At 41.2% G+C, this 22890-nt stretch overlaps 1 protein-coding gene across 2 annotated transcripts in view; it reads right to left on the bottom strand.

Moving 5' to 3' along the window:
* CGNL1 (cingulin like 1) overlaps window positions 1-20268 on the bottom strand; it is a 127189-nt gene extending 106921 nt beyond the window's left edge. Inside the window, exons 1-6 of one of the 2 annotated variants that reach the window (XM_032175058.2) lie at window positions 18651-20268; window positions 17775-17869; window positions 15785-15890; window positions 6396-6497; window positions 5708-5856; window positions 4181-4316 (exon numbers count right to left, since the gene is read on the bottom strand). In XM_032175058.2, the coding sequence (XP_032030949.1) occupies window positions 4181-4316; window positions 5708-5856; window positions 6396-6497; window positions 15785-15890; window positions 17775-17869; window positions 18651-20252 (2190 nt within the window). In that variant the 5' untranslated portion in view covers window positions 20253-20268. The remainder of the gene's footprint in view (window positions 1-4180; window positions 4317-5707; window positions 5857-6395; window positions 6498-15784; window positions 15891-17774; window positions 17870-18650) is intronic. The other variant, XM_032175057.2, reaches the window with a different exon arrangement.
* Window positions 20269-22890: the final 2622 nt, after the last annotated feature.

Here is a 22890-nt window from a genome sequence, read left to right as displayed (position 1 = left end):
ATAATAAGAGCTATCTATGACAAACCCACAGCCAATATCATACTGAATGGGCAAAAACTGGAAGCATTCCCTCTGAAAACTGGCACAAGACAGGGATGCCCTCTCTCACCGCTCCTATTCAACATAGTGCTGGAAGTTCTGGCCAGAGCAATCAGGCAGGAGAAGGAAATAAAGGGTATTCAACTAGGAAAAGAGGAAGTCAAATTGTCCCTGTTTGCAGATGACATGATTGTATATCTAGAAAACCCCATTGTCTCAGCCCAAAATCTCCTTAAGCTGATTAGCAACTTCAGCAAAGTCTCAGGATACAAAATTAATGTACAAAAATCACAAGCATTCTTGTACACCAATAACAGACAAACAGAGAGCCAAATCATGAGTGAACTCCCATTCACAATTGCTTCAAAGAGAATAAAATACCTGGGAATCCAACTTACAAGAGATGTGAAGGACCTCTTCAAGGAGAACTACAAACCACTGCTCAATGAAATAAAAGAGGATACAAACAAATGGAAGAACATTCCATGCTCATGGGTTGGAAGAATCAATATCGTGAAAATGGCCATACTTCCCAAGGTCATTTATAGATTCAATGCCATCCCCATCAAGCTACCAATGACTTTCTTCACAGAATTGGAAAAAACTACTTTCAAGTTCATATGGAACCAAAAAAGAGCCCGCATCGCCAAGTCAATCCTAAGCCAAAAGAACAAAGCTGGAGGCATCACGCTACCTGACTTTAAACTATACTACAAGGCTACAGTAACCAAAACAGCATGGTACTGGTACCACAACAGAGACATAGATCAATGGAACAGAACAGAGCCCTCAGAAATGACGCCGCATAGCTACAACTATCTGATCTTTGACAAACCTGACAAAAACAAGAAATGGGGAAAGGATTCCCTATTTAATAAATGGTGCTGGGAAAACTGGCTAGCCATATGTAGAAAGCTGAAACTGGATCCCTTCCTTACACCTTATACAAAAATTAATTCAAGATGGATTAAAGACTTATATGTTAGACCTAAAACCATTAAAATCCTACAAAAAAACCTAGGCAATACCATTCAGGACATAGGCGTGGGCAAGGACTTCATGTCTAAAACACCAAAAGCAATGGCAACAAAAGCCAAAATCGACAAATGGGATCTCATTAAACTAAAGAGCTTCTGCACAGCAAAAGAAACTATCATCAGAGTGAACAGGCAACCTACAGAATGGGAGAAAATTTTTGCAACCTACTCATCTGACAAAGGGCTAATATCCAGAATCTACAATGAACTCAAACAAATTTACAAGAAAAAAACAAACAACCCCATCAAAAAGTGGGCAGAGGACATGAACAGACACTTCTCAAAAGAAGACATTTATGCAGCCAAAAAACACATGAAGAAATGCTCATCATCACTGGCCATCAGAGAAATGCAAATCAAAACCACAGTGAGATACCATCTCACACCAGTTAGAATGGCCATCATTAAAAAATCAGGAAACAATAGGTGCTGGAGAGGATGTGGAGAAATAGGAACACTTTTACACTGTTGGTGGGACTGTAAACTAGTTTAACCATTGTGGAAGTCAGTGTGGCGATTCCTCAGGGATCTCGAACTAGAAATACCATTTGACCCAGCCATCCCATTACTGGGTATATACCCAAAGGACTTTAAATCATGCTGCTATAAAGACACATGCACACGTATGTTTATTGCGGCACTATTCACAATAGCAAAGAGTTGGAACCAACCCAAATGTCCAACAACGATAGACTGGATTAAGAAAATGTGGCACATATACACCATGGAATACTATGCAGCCATAAAAAATGATGAGTTCGTGTCCTTTGTAGGGACATGGATGAAACTGGAAAACATCATTCTCAGTAAACTATCGCAAGGACAAAAAACCAAACACCGCATGTTCTCACTCATAGGTGGGAATTGAACAATGAGAACTCATGGACACAGGAAGGGGAACATCACACTCCGGGGACTGTTGTGGGGTGGGCGGAGGGGGGAGGGACAGCATTAGGAGATACACCTAATGCTAAACGACGAGTTAATGGGTGCAGGAAATCAACATGGCACATGGATACATATGTAACAAACCTGCACATTGTGCACATGTACCCTAAAACCCTAAAGTATAATAAAAAAAAAAAAAAAAAAGAAAGATAATGGTAATTCCATTTTTGAAAAAAACTTGGGTGGTGTAGTATACAGAGGTATTTCCTTCATGAGTATTTGTATTTTATAAATATTTTGTAAAGTTTTATTTTGCCTCTATTTAGTAAAACATAATTTTAAAATAAAAAATTTGTCAGTAGAAAAAAAAAATGGTGACATTTTTCAAGTAATTTAAATACGAAAAAGTATTTATTCATTTGCTCTGTTGCTTGGCACTGTGCTAGATGTGAAATGGGGAAAGAAGCAAAGGTGACTGCTCTTGAATTAGCTGGCTAGCAGAAGAAAGATACAAAATATGTGCAAGGTCAAGTGAGCTAAAATAGAGAAACTAAAAGGACAGGGGATATCAGGGGGCAACTCACAGTGACAGCTGTCAGTTATTGGGGAAAATCAGCAACTTCAGAGACTTCCCAAGAGCTAACATAACATCTTTCCCTTTTAGAACCAATAAAATGTCCACACAAGGAATCAAGAATATGACAATGTTTTGTCTTCTATTTAAATTTGATCATGAAGCTACACTTTTATTGAAAGCCATAAATTGTTCAGTGACATCATTTCTGGAAACTTACACTTAGAAACAATTTTTAAAGTAGTAAAAGGATAAATGTAAAAAATGTTCCCCACAATCTTTGTTTCATAATTACAAAAGAGGGAAAAAAAATGTAGGAGAATGGTTAAATATATTGTGGTTTATCTTCTTAAAAATGAAATACAAAGAGCATAAAGTATAATAAGAAAGAACAATTTTGATATCTTAACTTTTAAAAGCAGGTATCAAAACTGTAGGGACATTATGCTTGTCCTTATATATACGTGGGTGGATGAAACCTATCAATAGATAGAGAGGCAAACAGAGATTACTGAAATAAAAATGGCTGCTTAGGTATTAGGAAAGTATGTGTACGTCCCCCCTCCCCGTTTTTTAAATTTTCGTTTTATGTTGTTTCAGTATTTTTTCAGTGATAAATACATATATCTTCTTGTCTTCATAACTCTGAGCCCTGAGAGAAAACAGCACCATGAGAAGCCGTATTATACCAAGAATGTGGTGGTTTTTAAGGAATCATTTGATAAAAAGAGGAATCCCAGTTGGTAAGGAACAATGCTGAGGGCTTCTCAGGAGAAAAGGTCTGAATAGGGACAGAGAGATGGTCATATGTGGAGAAGAGGCAATCACCCTCCTCTGCCTATGTGAAAAATGGATTCATGAGAACTCCTGGGCTGGGAGACCAGAGTCACTCATCTCTGAGCTCCTGCCAGGTCACCGGGTGAAGAAAGGCTAAGTTCTAAAAAGTAGGACCTAAAAATCTCTCCTGGGGAATTACTGCAAAACTGGAGGAGGAAAGGAGTGACAGAACAGGAGACAACTGAGACTTAAAGAGTGTTCCAGGGACTTCAGAGCCAGAAACTTCTAGCCCCAAGTAAGGGAGAGAGAAAACACCTAAGCCCAAAGAGGAAGGAAGTAGAAAATTAAATATTAACAAAGTACCTTTATGTTTTGACTTTAAATTTTTTTTGGCTTTGTTCTAAATTGTTTATCATCTCTTTGTTGGGCTATTCCTACAAACCACACTTATAAAGAAGTAGGTTCCAAAACTATGCTGGAATACAGGTGATGAAAATGTTACAGCAAACATCAAACACCTAAATGGGCGCAGAGTTAAAAGTCCTGTCTTTTTCTGACCCTCAATTACACTTATTCCCTCTCCCAAAAATGTAGATATTCAAAACCAACATTCTTGCTTCCTAATAATTTCATACATGTGTATCTAATACCTCAACAAGATAATAATCTAATTTAGAGAAGAGAGAATACATAATAAAAACCCATAATAATTAGCAAATGCCAAGCTGAGAGGAGAGAGTCAAGCACTTCCACTGACTACAGATCATAAGAGCACAGGTGGAGCAGGTGTGTACATCAGAAAGTGACTTGCAGTGTACAAACCCCGGCCACTGCAACTTTCCAGGCAGCCCATAGCCCCGCTTACCTCAATCAGAGCTCCCTTCTCCCTGTCCTCCGATCGCTTTGCACTATCCAGTTCGTCGTGCATTTCTGAGAGCTGGTCCTGGAGATCCCTGATCTCAGTCTGATGCTGCTCCCGTTCCATCTTCACCTGGAATAGCCTGGCAGGGAAGTAGGCCCATTAGACAGGCTCTCCTGGGCTCTGCTTATTTCCATCCAGTCTGATTTCTGATCTTCAGAGGGTTACACAAGTCTCTAAGGACCCAAGGAGCCTCCCCATTCTCTGTTCTGCACTGAGCATGTGATCACCAACCTGAAAAGGCGCCTGAGAAGAACTTAGGCTATGGTCTAATTGCTCACAGGAGGATAAATGAGAACTCAAACCAACAAAGTGGGTATGGTTATACGGAGACGTTTTCTCCCCAAAAGGAGATGGTAGGGTACTAGAATTTGGATGTAGAAGATAAAGAAATGAAAAAGAAAAATTTCCCACTAAAGCCACCCCATCCTTCCACTGTCTACTATCCCAGTGTTCTAGACCAGGAGAGTTGGCAAATTATGGACTGTGGGCCAGTTCAGCCCACTGCCTGTTATTGTAAAGTTTCACTGGAACATGGTCATGCTCATTCATTTACGAGTAGCCACTTCATTTCACAATACAATGGCAGAGCTGAGTGTGTGCAACAGACTGTATGACCCACAAACCCTAAAATAATCACCACCTGATGAAAAAAAAAGTTTACAAAACTCTGCCCTGAACCAAACTCACAACTACACCTTTTTATTTTGTAAAGCTTTTACTATATCCTATATTTTCTGATTTTTTTCTTACTAAACTCTTTTCTGCAATTAGCCTCTATGATTGTTTTAAACGCAAAACGCCACCGTCAAAACTGCAAGGACAAGCAAATGCTTTTATTATATAATGTCCTCTTTTTCTTGAACTTCCCCCTAGATTTCATTCCCACTTGACTTTCCGCTTAAGGCTTCTGTCGTGTCCACAGGACGTCATAGCACTGTGTATTCTCAGACCTTGGTTTTCGATTCCTTTGCCACAGATTTTAATACAACATAATGGCAGGGGCATCTTGGACCTAACTTTCCTTCTCTGTAGACTGAGGGAAGGTATAAGCACCCATCGCAAACACCAGCACCATCCAGGATAAAATGCACAGGCTGAGAGCTCACGGAGGCCACGTGACGCATGCTTTTTAGAAGGTGGGCCCAGGCTCGTTGAACTCTGTCTTTCAATATTAGCACTCAGTGCTGCCTGCTTCCCACTTACCTGCTAGGAGGTCCACTTTAAGGACTGAAACTTTGTAACGCATACTTCAAGGTGCACAAAGAATGTTAAGAATTACTAACCTTTTTGTTTATCAGTCTACATGTGTCGCCAGCTTCATAATTTTACAAAGATAAGAGGAAGAAAAGGAAAAGTCAGCTGCCTTTATAAATATTTGGAAGGCTGGGTAGTATTAAATGGACAGAAAGGTTCTAGCTACACGTCATAGAGAACCTGGGAAGGGCAACAAGCTCTCAGCCCAGAACTTACTCCTCCAGATTCTTCCGGAGCTCCCCTTCACTTTCTTCCAGTCGTTGCTGCAATGTGGAGTTCTCCTCCACCTTTTTGTGGTGTTGGCTTCGGAGCTCTTCTAGGTTTGCTCTCATCCTCTCTCTCTCTTCTTTGATGTTCTGTTGATTCTAACAGGAATCAGTGTGATTTTAAAGTACCTCCACTGTACATTAACATAACACCACAGAAGCCTACTTCTCAACAAGCAGACTCCATATCCTTGAATTTACATTATTAAACAACTTAATCGAACTATATAATTAAGGCACGGGAGTTCTTAACTAGAAAGAACATCAAATATGTATATTTAATGAACTGTAATACTTGTAAAAGAAAACACAAACACAGCCAAACCTCATTCTGCTATTTCTATGATTTAGTTCAGACGTTTTATACAGATTTAGTTTCCCACTGGCCTGCCTAAATCCAACAGGGTTTCTTTTACTCTGTCCAAGCAAACAGACTCTATAGGCTTTGGTTACATTAAAAAAAAAATAGTTTGCACAGCAGCAGCCAAATACACAGGAATTTACTCAGTGATTAGAGGAATGTTTCTTTTGGGGGAAAAAAAAATTGGCTTTCACTCTGGGCATCCCAGTGCATGTAAAATATTCTTTATCAACCAAGACAGAAATGGAAAAAATAACATAAAGGAAAAACCAGATACCTTGACTTCCAGTTGAAGCTGTCTCTGAAGTTCAGCCACTTCTGTGGTCAGCTTGCTTTTCTGTTCCAATAGATCTTTGACTTCAGATGTGGAATTAGAAGCCTATAATTAATTGCAAAGATGTACTACTTTAAATGCTCAGGGTGCTTTATTTTAATTATCTTCCCCCTCCAAATATAATCAGTGCAGTAACAAATGAGGCACACCACTAAACATTTTAAGACCCAACTCAAACACCAACCCCTTCGGGGAACCTTCCCTGACTTGGTGGACAGAGTTAATGTTACTGCCCCCCCTTGGGACTCCAGTGAACTTTATTCTACAGCATTTACCAATCACAGGTATTGTTTCATCAGGTATCTCAACACTAGTCCAATATGACTAAAACTTGCATAGGTGGCATATTTGTTAGACGTCCGTAATGTATTCTGCAGAATATTATAAAATAGTAATGCATTAGATTTAGGATAATAAAACTTACAAAGCCTCTCCATAATAAATTCTATATTCCAGAGCAGGGAAATCAATGGTTAGCAAAAAATCAGCAACAAAATCTTTTGTAAGTAAAGACATTCATTGTTTCTACTCTAATGGCAGAACTCAGTTTCGCTTCAGGGTTTCTTAAGAGCGGTTTGAGAATCACTACATCAGGAGATTAGGAACTTTTGTGGGGCAGGGACCAGCTTTTATGCACCTCTGTATCTACGAAACCCAATGCGTCTCATAAATTTAATCAAATCTCAGTAAACGATTGTTAGAAATCTGGTTTTGCCATGATAGAGGAGCAAATATCAGATTTACCCTCCCAGCAAAAACTATGAAAGCTAGACAAAAATATATAAAACAATTGTTGGCAGGCACGGAAAAGCAAGCAACACAGAGTTATGATCCTTACAAAGGAAAACACAGGAGGTAGCCCCACGTTCACCCTGGGTTCTCCGTGACTCCATTTCCAAACCACAGCACAGTAAAATTTTATAAGCACAGACAATGTCACTAGGAAATTGCAAATTAAAACAACCATGAGGCCGGGTGGGGTGCCTCATGCAGTAATCCCAGCACTTTGGGAGGCCGAGGCAGATGGATCACCTGAGGTCAGGAGTTCGAGACCAGCCTGGCCAACGTGGTGAAACTCCGTCTCTACTAAAAATACAAAAATTAGCCGGGCATGGTGCCACACGTCTGTAGTCCCAGCTACTCAGGAGGCTGAGGCAGAAGAATCACTTGAACCCATGAAGTGGAGGTTGCAGTGAGCCAAGATCATGCTACTGCACTCCAGACTGGGTGACAGGGCAAGACTCCATCTCAAAAAACAAACAGACAAACCAACGAGATACCACTATATACGAATTAGAACGGCCAAAATTCAAAACACTGGCAACACCAAATGGAGGCAAGGATGTGGAGTAACAGAAACTCATTCTTTGCTTGTGGGAACGCAACATGATACAGATAATTTAGAAAATGGTATGGTTGTTTCCTACAAAACTAAACATGCTCTTACCATACAACCCAGCAGCTGCCCTCTGGGTGTTTACCCAAATTAGCTGAAGTCTCATGTCCACACAAAAACCTGTACATGAACGTTTATAGCAGCCTTATTCATAACTGACAAAACTTGGAAGCAATCAAGATGCCCTCAAAAGTGAATGGATAAATTGTGGTATATCAGACAATGGAATATTAATAATCCTAAAATGAAATGAACTACCAATCCATCAAAACGCATGGGAAAAAACGCACATTACTAAGGGAAATGAGCCAAACTGAAAAGGTGATATACTGTGTGATTCCAACTACAGAACACTCCAGAAAAAATAAAACCATGGAAACCAGAAAAAGATTATGGGTTGCCAGAGGTTAGGGGAGAGAAAGTAACAAACAGGCAGAACACACAGGATTTTTAGGGCAGTGAAACTATTCTGTATGATACTAAATGATACATACATGTCACTGTTCATTTGTCAGAAGCCTGTAGATTGTGCAACACCAAGAGTGAACACTAATGTAAACTATGGACTTCTTTGGGTGATAATGATGTGCCAGTGTAGGTCCCCTGATTGTGAGAGGTGTGCTCCATGCTGTAGGATGCTAACAGTGGTGGAGGGCATATGTGGGGACAGGACAGTAAACGGGAACTGTCTGCACTTTCCACTCAATTTTGCTGAGAACCTAAAACTATTCTGAAAAATAAGATTTGTTAATTTAAGTGAGAAAAGTGTCCAGAGAGGGGCAACCCACTGATAAAGAAACAGAGATTAGAGTTTAGAGATGGTAAGCAACAGGGATTTCAAGGTCAGGGTATGAGAGAGGAGAGAGGTCCACAGAAGAAGTTCCAAGAACTTACAATAAATACTCCCTGGATTCTTGGATGATATCCTAAGCTGTATATGAGAAGAGCAAGAGTTCAAGAGGACTGCAGAGAAGAGCTATTAGGAGGCAAAGAACCCAACAGAAACTTCACAGGTTGCCCAATGCTAGGGAGACACTAGGGTTCCAACTTGACCAAAATAGAGAAACCTTGGTGGACATTCTGGCTTTCATTTGAAATCCAAGAAAGGAACATGGGTGATGTCTCAGGCGTAAGAGCAAAAACTTAAATAGACGCTCCCTAATAATGCCTAGAACAACCAACCATATAGAATCAAGGCAATCTGTAAGTAATTTCACTGTCTGTCAAAACAAAACTTAACATTCTTCAGGGGGAGATAACACATTCCAGAACGTCTATAACTCACCACCCACTCGGTCTAGCAAACAATTAAAAAAAAAAAAATCCTTAGACATGCAAAGAAGTAGGAAGAACTAACCAACAACTAAATAAAATAGACAACAGACATAGAGATGACCCAAATGTTAAAGTTAACAGATAAGGACTTCAAATTAACTATAACTAACATTTTTAAAATAGAAACAATTACGGACAAAGGGTTTTTGGTTTTTTTTCTTTTGAGACAGAGTCTTGCTCTGTCACCCAGGCTGGAGTGCAATGGCCAGATCTTGGCTCACTGCAACCTCTACCTTCTGGGTTCAAACAATTCTCCTGCCTCAGCCTCCCAAATAGCTGGGGTTACAGATGCGTACCATCACACCGGGCTAATTTTGTATTTTTAGTAGAGACAGGGTTTCACCATGTTGGCCAGGATGGTCTGGAACTCCTGATCTCAGGTGATCCACCCACCTTGGCCACCCAAAGTGCTGGGATTACAGGAATGAACCACCGTGCCTGGCCCAACAAAGGGATTTTTTTTAAATCAAGTTCCAGAGATAGATTCCATAAAAATATAACCAAGTAGACATTCTAAAACAGCAGTACACAATATCTGAAAGTTAAGAACTCACTGGATCACAGCTCACTGTAATCTCAAACTTCTAAGCTCAAGTGATCCTCCTACCTCAGCCTCCTGAGCAGTTATGACTACAAGCACCAGCCACCATCCCTGGCAATTTTTAAATACAGTTTTTGTAGAGATGGGATCTCACTATGTTGCCCAGGCTGGTCTCAAACTCCTGGCCTCAAACAATCCTCCCACCTCAGCCTCCCAAACTGCCAGCATTACAGGCATAAACCACTGCACCTGGCCAAAGAAAAGTTCTTAAAAGAATCATTCTTTAAAAGTAGGACGAAGAAAAACATTCTTTTAAAAACATCTTAAAAGTCTAAAAGTAAGATTGACGTAGCCAGAAAACAAGACTAGTGAATTTGAAAGGTCAATAGAAAATATGCAGATATCTGATGCCCCAAATATACATACGTACATACACATGCACACACACACACACACACACACACACACACACGAAAAGAGAGAGAATAGAGCACAAGAGATATGAGGAATACCATCAAAATTTCTAAGATACATGTAATTGGAGTCTGAGAAGAGCTGGGAGAGACAGAATGTGAAAGAAGCAATATTCAAATAAATAATAGCCAAGAATTTTTCAAATCTGACGAACCTATCAAGTCGAGAGCTCAGTGAACCCCAAGAAAAATAAATAAAAGAAAAACCACTCTTACGCACGTCATAGTCAAAATCTAACAATTGACAATAAAGATAAAATATTAAAAGCACCCAGAGGGAAAAGACACATCACTTTCAAGAGAATAACACTAAGAATGATGGCTGGCTTTCCAATGGAGCCACCTGAGGTCAAAAGACGAATAATGTCTTTAAATTCATGAAGCAAAACAATACTTGCCACACTAGAGTTCCTCAAAACTGAGAGTGAATGACAGCTATTCTCCAACATTGCCCCCGAAAAGTACTACAGGATATTAAAAAAATAGTTCCCCAGGCTGAAGGAAACCAGTCCGAGATGGAAACACAGAAGTCCAGAAAGGAACGAACAGCACTGGAAAAGGACTACATCTAAATGAAAGATGTGTGAGACCTCTCTAACGAAAATGACGGAACACTGCTGAGAGATGCTAAAGACATAAACAAGTGGGGACAAAGTTCATGTTCACAAATAACATCACCAATAACATTAAGACGTCAGTTCCACCAAATTTATCTATGCATTCGGTATAATCCCCAATCAAAATTCCTAGAGGCTTTTCTTGGTGGAAACTGACAAGCTGATAAAAGTTTATATGGAAAGGCAAAAGACCTAGAATAGCTAAGACAATCTCGGAGAAGAATAAAGCTACCAGATCTGAAGGCTTATTGAAGTTGCAGATTTAAACTGTATGACAGCAGTGCAAAGAGAGTCAAGTAGACCAAAGTAATGGAAGAGAGTCTAAGTATTACAAAGGATACAGCCACTGGCACCGGCACGCTGCGCCACCAGGAGTGTAAATTGTTTCAATCACTGTGTAAAATCATTTGGCAACATTTAAGAGTTAAAAGTACACCTAATTTACAACCCAGAAATTATACTCTTAGATACATTCTCAAGAGAAATGAGTGTGTTTACAAAAAAAAAGAACAAGACAGTAATATTCAGTGTGGCATTATACCTAAAAGCCAAATAACAGAAATGACCACTAAGAGTATACACTATGTTGAATGATAACAACAGAAAACTACATTTCAATATAAAATAGCTACCAGTATATGCAATATTAATGAATCTTGCTGATATAATGTTGAGGAAATGAAGCCGGACACACGAGAATACTTATTATAATACATATTGTAAAATTTTATTTATGTAAAATTCAAGAAAGGCAAAACTACTCTAGGTGATAGAAGTCAGGATATGATCAACCCCAGAAGGAGCGCGTACAATTTATGGGGAAGGAACACAGGAAACCCAGGAAAGCTGGGTGATGGGAGTGTTTTGTATCTTGATCTAGATGGTATTTGCACGGAAGCAAACCTATGTTAAAAATTCAATGAACTGTATAGATAGAATTTGTGTAATTTACTTAAGTTATACCCCAGTAAAACAATATAAAAACAGATATTTGTTGAAGACTTATCTGTCTGCTAAGTTATACCCAAAGCCCCTGCCTCTGTGTTCCCAAGACCCTTTATACATATATTTGTTACAGTGTAATCTACATTACACTAGAGATTATTGCTCAATCACCGCCAGTGAGATTCCATCCCTCTCTGCATAGCCTGTATGCAAGTAGTAAAGAAGTGTATGTTAGCTAAATTGGCTTTCTCCTTTTAGATGTTATACTTCCATAATGAAGAGGGACCTGATTGAAGAGAGTCTATTACGAAATATTATCTCTCTGATCTGAGTATGAATATTAATGGATCTTTTTTTTTCTTCTTCTTCTTCCATGAAAATAACACAATGATTCTCTCAAAAGGATTTGGCTAAAATCCTACAGTAAAGTGGTTAGAAAACTACAAATAGCTGAGGGGAAGAAATAAAAGTAGGAATCAAAGCTAGAAACGGCGGCATCTTGGCGCACACATCCCTGAATCCAGGTGCAAGTTGTGTGTGATAAACTTGGAATGAGGTACTTCCCTACCTACTCCTGTGAAGACGATTAGAAACACAAACACACAACTTCCAATTTTCTTAGGCAAAATAACAATCCATTTTAGAAACAGAAATCCAACCCAATGAGGGAAATTATACATTGTTCTTTCCCATACAAAATCTCTACCGGCTTTGCTGTTTTCCAATATGGTCTCCGTCCCTAAGGGAGAGGGTTCTTACATTCTCTCCTAATCACTTAACGGACACCGCAAAGATAAAACTCTAAAACCTTTGCCAGCAAGTAATCAGATTCCAAACCTAAGAGGGAGGGAAGAGGAGTAGGAAAACGTGGCAATTAAACAGTCATGGAGCTGTAGTAGGAAGCTGAAGTCTAAGAGTCTTGGTTCATTTTGTCATCATCTCTTGATTTGGCAGCTTCTTTTCTTGTTGTTTTTAAGAGACAATGTCTCATTCTGTCACCCAGGCTGGAGTACAGTGGCACAATCACAGCTCACTGCAGCCTCCACCTCCCGGTCTCAAGTGACTTCTGCCTCAGCTTCCTGAGTAGCTGGGGCTACAGGCATGTGCCACCTCACCTGGCTAATTTTTTAAATTTTTCTAGAGACAGGGTCTCACTACATTGCCCAGGCTGGTCACAAACTCTTGGCCTCAAGAAACCCTCCCTCCACAGCCTCCCAAAGTGCTGGGGTTACAGGTGTGAGGGACCACACCTAGACAGGCATTAGCTTTTTATTGGTCTCTCTTCCTCTAATCTCACCTCTCTCCAAAAGCCACAAAAGGAATAAACTTTCACAAACACAATGGTATTCACATCTGTTTAAAATCCAACAATGGTAACCCACCCCCTTTCCAGCCCGAAATGGAAACTTCTTACATAACTTCTAACTTCCAAGGTCCTTGCTGCAAGGCTCTTCCTCAGCCCATCCTGGCTCTGTGTTCCCACTACACTGAATTCCCTCTCAACATGGCAAACCCATGCCTCTTTATATTTGTCTGTGCTATTCACTTAACCTAGAACACCCCAGCTTCCCTTCTTCTCACAAATAATTCTATGATCTCTTGAGGCACCATTAGTGTCATTCTCCCTAGAAGGGCTACCCTGACTTACCCAGTTCAGGCTGTTCACCCCTAGTCTGTGACCCACAAGGACAATCTCAACATCAAGGCCAAAGACTGCACTCACTCTAAGAACAAACAGGTATGCTTTACAAGTTAAACACATGCCTAACTTACAACTCGGCAATTTTACTTCTAGGTATATTCTCAAGAGAAATGAGTGAATGTGTTGACTCCCCTCCCCAAACAAGTACAATAATGTTCACAGTAGCTTTATTCCTAATAGCCCCAAACCAGGAATGTACACCAAGAATATACACTATGTCACACAGATACAATGGAAAACTACATTTCAATACAAAAAAAAAAAAAACCGGTACATGCAACACTAATGAATCTTGATGATATAACGTTGAGAAAATGCAGCTAGACACACAAGAATACATATTGTGAAACTTTATATAAAAGTCAAGAAAGGCAAAACGACTCTAGGTGATAGAAGTCAGGATATGATTACCTCCAGAAGAACGGGGTGTAACTGATGTGGGAAGAAACCCAGGAAACCTGGGTGATGGGAGTGTTCTCCATCTTGATCTCAGTATTTGCATGGATGCAAAGCTATGTTAAAAATTCAATGAACTGTACGGATACAATTTGTGTAATTTACTTTATAAAAGTTATACCCCAATAAAACAATATAAAAAGGATATTTGTTGAAGACTCATCTGTTTGCTAAGTTATACCCAAAGCCCCTGTGTTCAAGACCCTTTATATTGCTCTATAACAGCCAGTGAGATTCCAACCTGCACTCTCTGCATAGCCTGTATGCAGGTATACAAAAAAACAAGAATCGTGTTAATACTTTGGACTTCAGAGTTTTAGCAAAAAAATACTGGACTGACTTTAAGAACTATGTAGAGTTCCTCAAGGCTATGTATATGCAAGGAGTATAGTGTAAAGATTCCCCAGTGGAAAGTGCGTATGTGTGTGTATGGCATTGTTCTATTTGAGGCCAGAGCAGCATGGGTTAGCTGAGTGCTGGGGGAATAACAAGTAGTAAAGATGGTAGGTTGATGCCTAAAATTATCCCCTATATGCACGTTTCCCAAGTTAGAAAGAAGCTACAGACAAGTTTCCTGTTACCTGCCTCCAAGTATCCTCTTTCCTTCCCATGCAGAATTCCCCTGGGAGGGGAAAGGAAGATGGACAAGGAAGAAATGAGTTCCATACACGGCGGAGGATTGGGGAACAAGTGTTTAGCTGTACTCTCTTACGAGCGGCTTCCTTCCAGGGCACCAGGTGTGTCTGACATAGGGTAGTTGTTTATCAAACGTGAGAGGGCTCCTTCCTTAACCAAAAAAATCTCTATGTCCCCACTCAAATTCAGCACAATCAATCAGACAGGCAGTTATTTAAAAACTAACTTGGCACCACTGGGCTTCTTCCTGTCCCCTGCACCACAGCTGGTCAGTGTCACCAGTCTCTAGTCCCATTCTCTTTCACACCTGAAGCTGCAGAGCTTGGGTCCAAGCCTGTTCACGCTTACCTTCCGTGTTTGCCTACGACAATGCTAGTCTTCCTATTCTTATTTTCCCCTTCTAAATCTCGCCATCTGTTTTTATCATCCTGTTATAGTCTATGTATTTTTAAATAAAATATCTTTTTTTTTTGAGACGGAGTCTCGCTCTGTCGCCCAGGCTGGAGTGCAGTGGCGCAGTCTCGGCTCACTGCAAGCTCCACCTCCCGGGTTCATGCCATTCTCCTGCCTCAGCCTCTCCGAGTAGCTGGGACTACAGGCGCCCGCCACCACGCCCGGCTAATTTTTTCTATTTTTAGTAGAGACAGGGTTTCACCGTGGTCTCGATCTCCTGACCTCGTGATCCGCCCGCCTCGGCCTCCCAAAGTGCTGGGATTAGAAGCGTGAGCCACCGCGCCCGGCCTTAAATAAAATATCTTTAAACTTTTCTGGAAAAAAGGCTGGGTAAGGCCAAGCATGGTGGCTTACGCCTGTAATCCTAGCACTTTGGGAGGCCAACGTGAGTGGACTGCTTAAGCCCAGAACTTCAAGACCAGCCTGAGCAACATGGTGAAACCCTCACCCTACTAAAAACACAAAAATTAGCCAGGTGTGGTGGCACATGCCTGTAGTTCCAGCTGCTTGGGAGGCTGAGGTAGGAGGATGGCTTGAGCTCAGGAGGCAGAGGTTGCAGTGAGCCAAGATCACACCACTGCACTCCAGCCTGGGTGACAGACAGAGACTCTGTCTCAATAAAATGTTGCTGCAACATTTAAAACACGAGGAGTACTCCTCACTACTCAGGCAACTTCCCACTTCCTGCTATAAACAAACATACAGACTGAAGAAACAGCAAGTTGTTTACCACATTCCGTGCTAAGTGCACTCTACAAAACACAAAACGTCCACGTACTTGGTTATTTCCTTGGGCACTCCCAGCTGCTCGAGACTTTAAGGTCTGGATTTTCTCAAAGACCAAGTAGACTTTCCTCTTAGTAGCATCGTCATTATCAGTGCTTCTGAAAAAGAGACAGCAGAGAAAACAATGAGGGACACAACTACTGGTCTCAGAACAATTTACACGTCATGACACACACACAACAGGTCCTTTAAGGAGATAATTTGCAGGAGCTGTGAATTAATTAAAGCCTCAGACAAACTCAGTGAGAGAGTAGGATGGATGGTGTCTTTTTTTTTTTCAAATAAATTATGTGTTACCACTCAATTTGGGACAGGGTTCCCACTTCCAAATATGTGAGAGGGACATAAACACATCCTCAGTAAGCTTGGAGAAGACATCTAGTGAACATTTAGTAATTTGTTGTTTGATTCAAATGCTCGTGTCCATTCCAAAAGGAATTCTCCTTTTCTTTGAAGTGGGTATGTGTATATCTCTCTCACACACACAAACATGCTGTACATCTAAATCTTACACTAAGAATGATCTACAATGATCTTAATTTGTTTAACCTATGTTTAAAAAAATAAAACCCCTAAGCCGAGATTGTCAACTTGGCAGCCCTTTGTCTGGGCTTTCACAGCTAACACTGAGATACTAAGTCTTATTAACTTCTACCACACCCTCAGCAATTAGAAGAAAAAGATTTAAAATAAACTTCCTTCAACAGGCACCTCGCACTGAAGTCTTTCTTACCAATGTCTCAATAAATCATCTGCCAAAAAATACATGCATAAAAGAATTTAATGAATTTTGGCTGGGTGCGGTGGCTCACGTCTGTCATCTCAGCACTTTGGGAGGCAGATGCTGGTGGATCACTTGAGGTCAGGAGTTTGAGATTATCCTTGCCAATATGGTGAAACCATGTCTCTACTAAAAATACAAAAATTAGCCAGACATGGTGGCGCACACCTATAGTCTCAGCTACTCAGGTAGCTGAGGCAGGAGAATCTCTTGAATTTGGGAGGTGGGGGTTGCAGTGAGCCAAGATCATGCCACCGCATTCCAGCCTGGATGACAAGAGTGAGACTCTGTCTCAAAAAATAAAAAAAAAAAATGAATTTTAAAAGTCAAAATTTCTTCTACCTTAATCTTAACATGGTAAAGTCTTCCACAGGGAGATACTAATAACCAGTTCTTAGCTAGATTAATCTTTTGGGTTACTTTTTTTTTTTCTTTTCAAAAGATCCCCTGTCTTCTATTTTGAGCCTTACTATGTTGTTAGCTCTAAAACTGACAAATAATTGTAAGGCACAATACAAAAATATACAGTATTTTGATACCAATGAGGATTTGCCAAGTGGCTGGTTTTCAGTCATGTAGGCTGTAAGGCTTTTTTTTTTTTTCCTTCCTCTTAATCATATCTGATGAGAGAACTGAAACAGAAACTTCAAATTCCTTGCTCGAGTTCCAGCACAGTTAGTACCTAAGTAAGGGCTGAAACCCTGATTATTCCACCTCAAACACCAAGATAAGCATGGAAAGCACTGCTTTTAAATGACTCACACATGCTTTAAAAATAATGGAAGCAGGGGCTCTTGGCCAGTGTTGACTCTGGGGAGGGGAGGTGTTTTTATTTGTAACTTCTAAAGGACTACCACATTGCGTGGAAGAACTCAACGTGACGGCGGACTCCATTCAAACCTGAAGAGTAACACTCTTCCTATCTTTGAATTGGCTTTTGAAATAGTAAAGGGTCATTTTTAAAATGGATTCACTTTAATTTTTAAAGTATGGTGTCCTTTCCTACACACCCCTCCCAAAGCCCCCATCCCACACCACACAAGACAAATGCCGTCAGGAAAACCCCAGCCATTGAGTTTTAACCCTCCAATGGCTGGCACAGGGCAAGAGAGGAAGGTAACCATTAAGCCCTTGGAAAAAGAAACTAAGAGTCCCACCAGAAACAACAATACTTTGCTCTTCCAGAGGGAAAATCACTGACCCTTCTTTGAGGTAATGGTAGAGAATCTGCTTAGCTGTCTCCTCACTGGTTTGCTGAGTGAGCTCCTGCTGGCCCTTTAAGAGATCCGGGGTGGCCTGGAACATAAGGCCTGTTGTTAGACCACGAGGACGAAGTTCCCAGAGGCTGCCAAACACCAGACAGTTCCTCCAGTGAGCATCCTTCTCAGAGCCAGTTACAACGTTTAGCAGCTTCATAATCTTGGAGAAGTTACTTAACTTCTCCTCACCTCAATCTTCTCACCTGTAAATTGAGGTTAATAGGTACTACCTGCACAGGGTTGGTGCAATCCTGTAATATATAACAAACAGTGCCTAGCACTTAGCTACTTTCTTTTTTTTACCATTTTATCAAGATCATTATTTTTTATTACTATCAAAACACTAAATGTGCCACTTAGATTCTATCACTTGACAATTGACCTAAATGAAAATTAACCTAATTTTTCAGGCTAGAAATTAACCCAGTCACTCAATTTTATGAGGAAAATTAATATATCTACACAAACCTAACCATTCAGCCTCTGTGTAGAAACAAATTCTGCATACTTTCAGATTTCATGCATACACAGACAGAACAACTCAGCCTCTCTGTAGCGTCTGCCAAGTTACTTTACAGAGAGGCCACAATGGGAATCCAGCTGAACTTCAAAGAACCCAGAAAACCATACAATTGGCAGTAGGACACCGTGAGTAGGACACAACTGGATCCTGAAACAGATCAGCTGTGCGATTCCTGATACAAGATTGAGGATGTGTAATCCCTATGGCCTCCTGCAGCATGAGTACATCATTAGATTATTTAGAAGGCAGAGAAAAAAAAAACAAAAAAAAAAAACAGGAATCGCACTAGTGTTACCGGAGTACGTGAGGCCGAAGGAAATGTTTTCACGGAAGTTTTCTCGGCAGCAGAATCAGGCGAAGTTGCTGCTGCCGGGTTCTGCAACATGAGCGTAGCGGTGGCTGTTTTCACCTCCTCCTCCTCTTTACTCTGTGCACCAAGGGAGGGCGCGCGGATCGCTGTGCTTTCCTGACTGCCTCTGGTTTCCAGAACGTTCCCGTCTCTGTTCGGCCGGGGAGGCCTGGGGTGGGCGCACGCAGCCCCGTGCGCTGCTCCCCGCAGCTTTGCAAAGGTGCGGCCCCCGCTCTGCTTCCCGCGGCGCTCCTGGGACCGCGGCCGCTGCGGGCACACCTGGGAAGGCCGGAGCAGGTGTTCGCTCGACTTGCCCAAGTTCCTGCTGAATTCAGTGAGATACTCCGAGTTCCCCTGGAGGCCAAAAGGAAAGGCGCTATCCACGCTTCTGGATCTTTTCCTGTCATCCGGATTAATTCTGTTTCGCTTCCCAGACCTTCCTCTTCTCTGAAGCCCAGGTTTCTGATCAAACTTTTCAATTAACTGATCCACACCAGGAATCGATCCTGTATCAATATCCCGTCCAGTTCCCGGCAGGAAGGGAATATACCTTCTGTTTTCATGACGATTGACGTTGTCGGCATGGATGGCACATTCCTGATCATCCAGTAAAAACCTGTACAAAGAGTTGGCTGACGTGGGAGTCGCGGATGACGAGGAGGACCTCCGGGACCGAGCTCCATCCAGGACGGGTCCCGCTGAATCCTGTCGCCGGAAGGGAAGAACATCTGGCCTGGTTTTCTTGGTTTCAGGGTGGGCATGTGGGCTGTGAGCAGTCAGGGGCCTCCCGCTAGTGGAAAGGGCCTCCTCTTCCACCCTCTCCTTGGTGCAGCTCTGAACGTTTACACACACTGAGGTCTGCTTTTTGGGGTCCTCTATGACCACGGAGCTGCATAAACGAATAGCTGTCACACCAGATTTGGCCAGGTCTTCCAAGGAGGGACTGGTAGGCTGGGAATTGCTAGGTTTGGGAAGCCAAGTCCAAGGCTTCTTATTGTCGATGCCTTCTTCTGTCAACGTTTTTAGCCAATTACTCTCAGAAGGCTGGTGATTTTGTAAGCTCAACTCATTCTTTTCAGGGTCATAGGGCTGCAAAAGCTCTGGATGCCTCTGAAAGTTCAGCACGTGAGATGGCTTCACAGACCCATCTTTGCCATCTAGAACTCCATTCTTGCCCTCATGGAGCGGGGGCTGTTTCAGGTTTCTTATTGGGCTAGGCTGGGCGTATGGGTTTTCTGGAAGCTGCAGTTCTTCACTGTTCTCCTTTAGCACAGAACCATTGCTGGAATGTAGAGGCAGGTTATTTATCACTGGAGGTGGAAAGGGTGGCCCATTTTCAGAAAACGATGTGCCTGCTAGGCACCGTTCCGTGTTATTCAGGACAATGTAGGGGTGACCATCAATTCCCTGGACCCGAATACTGACACCGTAGGAACCTGCCTTGGAGTTCTGGGAACTCCTCGATTTTTGGGTATCATCACTTGCGAGTCTCAGATGGACCCCATATTCCTGCTGCACATGTTGATATTCACCGAAATACAGCTCCATGATTCACTGTTCCAGCTACCAGGGAGAGATGGGGTAAAAAGAGGACATTAGGTTAGAATTACATCTGTTTAAATGAAGACTGAAATAATTAGGAAGGGGAAACTTCAAAGTTCAAAGAAAACAAGACATTTTAAACAGCAAAGACACCTCAGAACCAAATGCTGAAGGGCATCCCTCTGGTGACCCAGCAGGACTTTCTGGATGCCCTTCAGCCCACGTGGCCACTGAGTTTGTCACCACTGGGTTTGAACCCTGGCCTGAGGGCAGACAAGCTGTGTAATGACCTGACACTTTGGGCATAGCTTCATCATTCTGACTTTGTTATTCTGTTTTGGGCTGTTCTGGTTGCCTTTTTTTTTTTTTTTTTTTTTTTAAGTTTAGTTGGTTTCCTGAAACTTTATGCTGTTTATTTTTAACCAATAGGATGTTTCAGTTACCAGCATTTGAGAACTAGGTACTTTTCCATGAAAATAATTAAGAGCTAAGGAATTCTGACGCTCACCATTTTTCTTTGTTACTCTGCAGTTCATTTTCCTCTCAAAACACTTTCAGCCTTTTTTACGCACAATCTTGCTGCAAAATCTTTAACGCTACCATTTGAATATAATGTTTCCAACATTTTTACCATGAGGAATCAGTTGTTTGTGAGACTGACAGTGAAATTAAATGATTATAAATCATTTTCAATCTTTTCTTCTTAGCAAAAAAGTTCAGTAGCATATTATGCGGAAAATGCTATTTAAAAAATGAAGAACACTCAGGGCTCTGTATTTTGTGATGGGTCCTGATGCCAAGAATAGTTGCCGTCGCCTTTCTGGTGTGTGGCCAACCTTGTCAGGTGACTGCAGACAGCTCACCAAGCAGGATGCTCACCCTGCCTCACACTCCGAGGTTCCCCACCAGAAACTCACTTCTAACACTTTGCAAAACCGCAATGGCAAAGGGACTCCAGGAAGAACAGTAGCAACTGGTCACAAATAACAGCTGTCTTTTTTTTTTCCACTTTTGAGAGACTTTTTGAGTTTTCTTTCTATTATAGAGTCAATCAACTAGGACATTTTCCAAGAAAATCATCTATTCCATCCAATTTTCAAATTTATTTGCAGAATTTGGGTAGGATAAATCATCTGTTATCTAATGTTGTGTTTTCTTCTATTTCTTGATTACACTGGTAGAATATATATGTGTATGTATTTTTAAAATTGTTTCCCTAAAGAACTAGTTCCTAGGCCGGGCGCGGTGGCTCAAGCCTGTAATCCCAGCACTTTGGGAGGCCGAGGTGGGCGGATCACAAGGTCAGGAGATCGAGACCATCCTGGCTAACACAGTGAAACCCCGTCTCTACTAAAAAATACGAAAAATTGGCCAGGCGTGTTGGCGGGCGCCTGTAGTCCCAGCTACTCGGGAGGCTGAGGCAGGAGAATGGCATGAACCCAGGAGGCGGAGCTTGCAGTGAGCCAAGATCACGCCACTGCACTCCAGCCTGGGGGAAAGAGCAAGACTCCGTCTCAAAAAAAAAAAAAAAAAAAAAAAAAAAAAAAAAAAGAACTAGTTCCTGGATTTATCAAGCATTTTTTTCTTTAATTTTCAACTTTACTGAGTTCTAGTTTGATTTTTATTATTTCCTTCCACTTTCCTTTATTTTGTTGTTCTATTTCTAACTCCTTGACTTGGATGCTTTACTTGTTTATTTTCATTCTTTAATCACATAAATTGTGGTTTGTAACTATGTCACCTAAAAATTATGTCAGTTCCTACTAACAGACTCCCCACATAGCAGCTTAAGACAGGAACTTTTCCCCAGAGATAGGAAGTCTAGGACTGAAAGGGACCCCGGGATAAGGAGCACCCATTCTATCTTTCCACTCATCTGTCTTTAACATATATGAGACCCCTTATGATTACAAGGCAGCTGATCCAGCATCACACAGCCCAAAGGCTTAGGCCAAGTGACTCAACCTTTTTAAAGAGCTTTCCTGGAATCCCCACCTACCAATAATCCCTTATATCTTATTAGTGAGAACTTAATCATATGGCCACCCCCAGCCGCAAGGGAGATTGGAAAATAGGGTACTTTAGCTGGTCATCAGCATGCAACAAAATCAATGTTCTGTTAGTAAAAAGAGAGAGGAGAATGGACTTTAGAAAGGCAGCAAACAGCTTCCACCACAGTAATATTTCTATTACTATTTTCTAGATAGTTTCTGTTTGGGGTTTTGATTTCTGCTTTGACCCAAGATTTGATTCTGAGAAAGTTTTGCATATGTAGTATTTTGTTGCTGTGCTGTTTTCGTTTGGAGGGTCTTTATTAGTAAATGTTGCTAATCTCTAACTGTATTGTGGTCAGAAAATGAAGTCTCTACCATTTCTTCCTTTTACAATATATTGAGCTTCCCTTTGTGAGCAAATATACGGTTAATGTTTGTCAATGCTTCACGGGTACTAGGTGTAGTCTCCATTTTAAGGGGTAACATTCAAAATCTATCCATCTGTACAATCTTAATAATTATGTTGTTTGGCTCTAGCACATCTTTACTTGTTTTGTCTCTCTGTTCTGTCTTGGGGCTTTCTGAATATATTCAGTTTCCTACTAGTAGCACAGTGTTGTCAGTTTTGCTTGGTGATAATTCTTTTAAAT

This window comes from Hylobates moloch, unplaced genomic scaffold (assembly GCF_009828535.3).
Source record: "Hylobates moloch isolate HMO894 unplaced genomic scaffold, HMol_V3 SCAFFOLD_14, whole genome shotgun sequence".
Taxonomy (NCBI): Eukaryota; Metazoa; Chordata; class Mammalia; order Primates; family Hylobatidae; genus Hylobates; species Hylobates moloch.
Note: the sequence above shows the minus strand (reverse complement) of the source record. Positions and strands in the feature narration are given on the sequence as shown.